The 6644-nt window shown below is 51.6% G+C and overlaps 1 protein-coding gene and 1 long non-coding RNA gene across 2 annotated transcripts; one reads left to right on the top strand and one right to left on the bottom strand.

The window, feature by feature from the left end:
• Window positions 1-2721: 2721 nt before the first annotated feature.
• LOC132251658 (ribonuclease pancreatic-like) lies at window positions 2722-3499 on the bottom strand. The gene has a single exon (XM_059731612.1). It carries the CDS (start codon window positions 3479-3481, stop codon window positions 2987-2989), a length of 495 nt encoding a protein of 164 aa, XP_059587595.1. The 5' UTR covers window positions 3482-3499; the 3' UTR covers window positions 2722-2986.
• A 91-nt stretch (window positions 3500-3590) lies between these two features.
• On the top strand, window positions 3591-5466 carry LOC132251657 (uncharacterized). Its single transcript, XR_009463634.1, has 2 exons — window positions 3591-3806; window positions 4679-5466. It is a non-coding gene; the product is annotated as an uncharacterized LOC132251657 (long non-coding RNA).
• Window positions 5467-6644: the final 1178 nt, after the last annotated feature.

The following is a 6644-nucleotide window of genomic DNA, read 5'->3' as shown; positions in this document are numbered from 1 at the left end:
AGTGGAACTGGCGCAATATCTTGCAAACCAATGAAGTGGTCACATATCACCATATGGGAATGTTCTACTTTAGGAGGGTATTGCTATAGAGATGGCACCATAAAGTCAGCATCTCCTGACAGTTTGGGAAGGCCATCTCCTATTGGAGGCCGGTTTACCCTAGACTGGTATGAAGGCTCTTTTAGTAATAACCAGGCCCTGCAAGGAACCTATTGGGTATGCAGGACTAAAGCCTACCATCAACTACCGCCAAATTGGTTCGCATCTTGTTATCTAGCCTGGCTAACCCCTCCAGTCAGAGCTACAAAGGTTCTGCCTCCAGGGCATCACCGAAATAAAAGAGAAAGCCCCGAGCGAGCAGATCGAGAACAAGATGCGATAGCTACCCTTGAAACTCATAAAAATCCTTTAACCGTGGGAAAATTAATTGGGTGATCTGTAGCAGGAATAATTCCACTAATTACTGGTCCAGCTATCTCCTGTTTGGGAAGATATACCCTGCGACTACAAGCGGTAGTTGAAATATTGGCCCAAGAAACTGAAACTGCCATAGCCAGTCTGGGAAACGCTATAAAGATCATAGCCCGAAATCAAGATAATTTACGACTAATGGTTATGCAGAACCGATTAGCCCTTGACTATGTTTTAGCATCTGAAGGGGGTGCCTGTGCTGTAATAGGCCAAGAGTGTTGCACTTATGTAAATAGTACCTTTGAATTAGTAGAAAACCAAGTTAATAATGCGATGGTTCATGCTGCAAAAGCCGCTGAAGCAGCCTTCGTTCCCAAAGGTTCTTCAGTAGATGTGTTTGCTTGGTTAGATCCTAGGGGATTATTCAAAGGTCTGCTTGGGAAAATAATGTCTGCTTTGTGTATGGTTTTAATTTTAGGGTTAAGTTTGTATGCGATTGTGCAGCTAGTTTTATGTTGCACAAAGTTGTGTTAAAAAGGCTGAACAAACTCTCTCATCTATTTCCAAAGAAACGGTTACAAACATGGTGTTAGAACTAAGAAATAATGAAATAGAGCTAGAGAAACTATGGACAGACCTGTGCCAAATAGAAATAGAGTGATCCTCCTTCGGAAGGATCAAAGGGGGGAAATGAAGGGGAAAAACAAAATGGTTCCAGTCTGCCATGTTGTTTGTGAGCAAGTCATGTAGCCAGGTCATGACCTTGCTGTTACAGACTGGTTTAAACTAGTTTTTTTTCTCCAGTAACAAGTTGAAGACATGTGCAGACTTGTCTGCGTCATGGCTAATGTTGATTGGTTTATACTGTTACTATGCTTATGATGTCACATTTTCTATATTACCCCCTCACTGCCTACGTTGAGAGTCAGACCTCACGGCAAAACTCTGAATCCGTGTAGGACGCTGACCAGGAATGCTTTCTTTAATAAACTGAGTCTTAAAACTTCAATTGGCCTGGTCGGCTGAGCCTCCGCCCAACGAACCCGGGGACGAAGTTCTCCCCCACAGCTTCTCCTACTGCACCGCACCCCCTGTAGATCTGCCCCACACTCCATCATGTGCATCAACCACCCCATCTCTCACCCACCTCCACCTCCGCTGCAGGCCATGCTCTTTCACTCCCTCCCCAGCTCACCTTAGATGAGGTGCTGGTGGTGTTGTCCAGAGTGTGACCCCCCTGCCTGTACTGGCATCTCTCCAGTTGTCCCTGGCTGGGCTAATACTGCTTTGTATCAACCATGGTTTTGCAACCACCCCTCCCACTTCGGAGAGGCAGGGCAGCAACCAGCTCGCACGTTAAGGAGAAAATGGGAGAGCAGGAGGAGATGTGCCTAGCAGTGGGAAGGCTGCAGCGGCAGGATATATGGAGGTGCCCCCCATTGCGGTGGTCTTGACACATCCAGTGGGACAGGCTCCACACGCATGTCTGCTGCGGCCTTGGTCACCCTCCCTCCCTTTCACTAGTGAGACACGGGCATCATCAGACCTCTTTTGAAGATGGGGAGATGAGGCATAGATAGTTCATGCCTCGCTGCTGAGTGGGACTGAAGCGAGTCCAGATGCTACATCTTGGGACTTATCCTTTCAACTCTCATCTGGGAAGCAGAAAAAGAAGATTGGCTTCTCTGAAAACCCTTTGGTGCCCCTGAGCTACAGGACATCTGGTCTGAGCAGGGGTGAGGGACACTGCATTTTAAGGCCTTGAGGAAATCACTCCCTGTCTGCATGCCTGTTTCCCAGATCTCACATGCAGGTACTGCTGCTTGGCACCCATAAACACCCTGAACACCTATGTCCCCTCTGTCCACCCTGCTAGCTGCAGGTGAAGGGGAAGCCCACCTCAATACTGCACAGGAAGAAACTTCACGCTCAGGAGTCATAGCCATGGGGACCAGGGAATAGCACAGAGCAGGAAATCTCTCTGTAGCAAGAGGGACTGCAAGGTTTCCTTGGCCACGGTCTGGAGCAAGGTGGTTGTGGAGCTGGATGGAGATGTGGAACGGAGCCTGCTGAGCAGGGTCGACTCAAGAGGCATCAAGGGCAGCAGGAAGTGTTAGGCTAAGCCTTCCCTTGTGTCTGCAGGGAAGGGGAAACCCCCAGTGTGAGAAACACCCCCTTTTCCACCTCTTGGGAAGAGAAATGAATTCTTCTGCACCAATCCCCTGCCGTTCTCCACCCACACCCACACACTCACATACACACATAGAGAGAGAGCATCCAGGCCCCTTTGCAGTTGCAGCTGTTTATTGCAAAAAGCAGCTGGAAGGTTTAACTCGGTTACAGCTTTGAGGACTCATCAGGATGCTGGAGGATTGGCTGCACGTTCCTGCTGCCTCTGGATTTGGGCAGGGAGGGGAGATGCTGTTCTGTATATTGGGCACTAGGGGCCAGAAGAGGAGAATGGATGGGCTGGGAATGCCGTTCTGTATACTAGATATGAAATAACCAGTAGCGTGACTAAGGAGGGGAGATGGGCAGCAGCCCCATGGGCTAACTTTGGACGTGGGCAGCGGGGTCAAGGCCTGCCCCACCCCTGGCTACTTGGGAAGCACTCTTTGTAGCTGCCATAGTGGACAGGTGCCAGTCCAGGTCCCTGGACTTGTTCACAGGTTATGCAAATCCTCTGGGACAAGGTGGTTGCCTTGTACACGCAGCCTTGCCGTGGGTCCTTTCTGATAAATTTGCAGTCAGCGACAGAGAAGCTGTCGTTGCTGTAATACCTGTTGTTGGGCCTCTTAGTCCCCGTCCGTGCGCAGACGGCTTTTACTGTTGCTAAATCTGAGTGAATGAAGGTGTTGAAGTCCTTGCACTTGGGAGTGGTCATCTTCTGCTTCTTCATCCTCGTGTTGCAGTAGGCATCACTGAATGGCGGGTGTGACAGCTCGTCGATATGCTGCTGCTGGAACTTCGCGTATTGTGTTTCCCTGCCGTCTGCGGTCGGCCAGGAAGACATCAGGGTCAGCATCAGGAACATCAGCAGCACGGCGGCACGGGGCCCTCTGGGAGACATGGCTTCCTCAGAGCCACTTGATCCACCTGCAGTTGTGGAAGGGGCGGGGGACATGGGTGGAGATTAGGCCACCTTGGGAGGGAGGGGCTGGAAATGAAGTCTAAACAAGGAAGACTAAAACTCAGGAAGCCAGTTGAAGTCACCTGTTGCAAGCGATAATCAAAGAGGTTAAATAAAAGCGTGTGCAGGAGAGTTGGCAGCAACCAGAGAGGAAACCACTGAACAGACCAGCGACTGGAGGCAGCTCCCCCAGGACCTGCACCCCATACACAGAAGGAGCAAGTGCGGGAGAGCTCAAGCAACAGACAGAGCCTTTGGGAGCCGGGTGAGAGACCCGGGTTGGCGAGTGCCCGAGTGAGATTCGTGCACTTTGAACAAGGAGGATTTTGTTGTGTTAAAGCAACGACTTATTTTCCTGTTTGCACATTCCCCATGTTTCTGCCCCCGTGGGGCTGCCTCTGTTAGAGACAGCATGCCGGTTTTGTTCTTGTGTAAGCTTAATCATTGTGGGGGGTGTTGAGTTAAGATGTGAACCTGCCGCTCTGTCTCTTGTATGACCAGTGGTTTGGGTTGGGAGAAAAGGGCAGGACAAGGTCCCAGTGTTGCCCAGAGCAGGGGGGAGACTGGGCCCAGTACAGAACAGGGCAGAGATGGAGGCCAAAGAGGGACAGAGACCAGAGGCTGGGGGTCCACGGCACTAAAGGGCGAGACAGGGGTTGTGTCCCAAGGTTGGGAAGGACAAGGCAAGGGCTGGTGCCCAAATAAGCCAAGGTCCGGTGCAATGGACCTGAGCAAAAGGGGGAAGGTAGAGTGGTGGGGATCCCAACTAGGGAAAAGGACCGAACAGTAACACCTGGGCGGCACGGACATGGCTGTAGAGGCAGTTCGAGGCCATGGACGCAGCTTGCTGCTCTGGAGATCTCCCAGAGGCTCCTGGCACTGGCATCTGATCTCTCGTCTGATCTGCAGCCAATCTCCTGGTCACATCTGTCATGGCAGGGCCAAACCCACTGTGCTCAGCAATAACCTCACCCATTAAAAGAGCCAGTTCCTGCCTCGAGGAGCTGGCGTGGTGGGGGGCTTTTGGCAGGGAAGGGTCTTTGGAGCTGCTCAGGGTATGAGAGAGTAGCGGGAGGGTTGTGAGAGGGGAAGGGCAAGAGGGAGTAGTCATCCTTGTCCCTTGTTGGCTCCAACCAGGTACTTGGAGCAAATCTAAGGAAGCCATGTCTCCAAGAGATGCCTGCCCTGCTCTGCTGCTCCTCCTGCTGACCCTGCTGTCAGCCTGGCCAGCCGTGGACAGCAGGGAAACACCAAACCAGAAGTTTGAGGCAGCATGTCGACCTGTTGACTAGCCCGCCGTATAATGACGCCTACTGCAATCGGAGGATGATAGCTCAGAGAATGACCTTGGGCACCTGCAAGGGTAACAACACCTTCATCCATGCATACTCACTATCAATAAATAGGGTCTGCACTGAGGCTGGGACATACATAACAAAAACCAAGTATTACTATAGTAAGAACGACTTCTTTGTCACTCTCTGCAAGTTTGTAAGCGGCTCCCCACCGAATGGCTGTATGTACCAGGCTAGCTCCTCTAACCAGAGGATTTGCATTGACTGCTATGGAAAACTGCCTGTGCACTACAACCAAGTGAGCAGCTGCTTGTCATGAGTCTTGCACTGCTCCGCAGCTTTTGCTCGCAGCGGGTCCCCAGGGCCAAAGTCTCTCAGCCTGGCCCTCTCCCTGCTCCCTCCTGGACCATGAAGCCAGATCATTTGGCTCCAAATCTTAGTGTCCCCATTCCAGCTCTTCTGCTGCCATCAGGGTCCATTGTGCGCTACACCCACCCCTTCCACCTCCTGCATCCACAGGAGGGGCCGGATCCTGGTGCAGAGCAAGTGCCCTCCTGCTGCCGAGTCCTCAGTGCTGTTACTGAGCCGAATTTCTTGCTGCTTTCTGCAATAAACTTTGGCAACTGCAAACTGACCCAGAGTGTTTGCGGGGGCTCGGGGCAGAACAAATACCCACTTGGTCTCCAGGAGCTTGTGGGGAGCATGAATCATGGGGTGGTATCAGGGCCCTTTCCTATTTAGGGTGGCATTCCCCTTCCCTGCAGCCCCAAGGGGAAGGAGGGGAAGATCTCTTCTTGTCTTGGGAGCCATCTCCGCAGGCATCTTTCTCTTCTTCTGCATGGAGCCTAGGCCCTGGGCAGATGCAGCATTCACTTCAAAAGCAATGAATGCTTCAAAGGGTGAGTGAGCAGACAGCAAGCCCTAAGAAACCCTCCAGAAAGGGCCACAGTGCTCCAAAAAATGAGCCCGGCTCAAGAAACTATTGTTAGCCTTTGGTTGTTGAGCACTTCCAGTCATATGTGCACGCTGCACAAGGTGTCCTGGGAGGTTGCTCAGGTCTCGGGCATCCCACAGTGAGCGGCTCTCCCCCGCCTCCACAGGGCAGTGGGGCAGGACAGGGGGAAGACTGGGGTGGGCAGCAAAGCAGGGCGCTCCAGGGTGCCTGGCAGTTTTGCAGCTGGAGAGCGGGAATAGCTACGTGCATCTCTGACTCGGGTCCCTGGCCCCCCAGGGTGGGGTGCTCAATAATCCCCACGGTTTTCTGACCTGACACTTCTGCTTCGTCGCACTTGGAAGGCAGCTCCTAAGTTCGACTGCGTTCTGCGTTATTCCACTTGGGAAACGTGCATGTTGAAACACCCTTAAATGTTGGTTTTCCTGCTACCTGACATTTCCTTCTCGTTTGAAAAATGCAATTTAGTTTCATTTTGAGTGGAAATTTAAGGCACAAATATTGAATAGTTTTTGCAAACCTTTGTTTGTGTCCTTGTAAAATCAGTTGTGCTTTGCACTGACAATTCATTTTTCTTCGTTTGAAATTTCTAGCGGAGGGCATGGACCTCTTCCTCAGATCTCTTGAGCACATTTCAACATGGTCCACGGTAGAGCCCCGATAGCTCTCAGCCCCCAGCTTTGCCCATGGCAGGGGAGGGGGCTTTGGGAGTTTTGTGGCATGATGCCGTTACCTTGTAGTTGTGCAACAAGGTTCGTTGTGTAATTTTTGGAATATGTTAGCTAAGGAATTACATATAAGGGGTGCAGTACTGCCCACCACAGCAGGTAAGGGGGGGAAGAGGAAGGAGAATGGG

The sequence above is a fragment of the Alligator mississippiensis genome, chromosome 7, assembly GCF_030867095.1.
Source record: "Alligator mississippiensis isolate rAllMis1 chromosome 7, rAllMis1, whole genome shotgun sequence".
Lineage (NCBI taxonomy): Eukaryota > Metazoa > Chordata > Crocodylia > Alligatoridae > Alligator > Alligator mississippiensis.
Note: the sequence above shows the minus strand (reverse complement) of the source record. Positions and strands in the feature narration are given on the sequence as shown.

Excerpts from the sequence above, each read along its gene's own strand:
- LOC132251658 (XM_059731612.1), bottom strand. The coding sequence starts at position 3,481 with ATGTCTCCCAGAGGGCCCCGTGCCGCCGTGCTGCTGATGTTCCTGATG.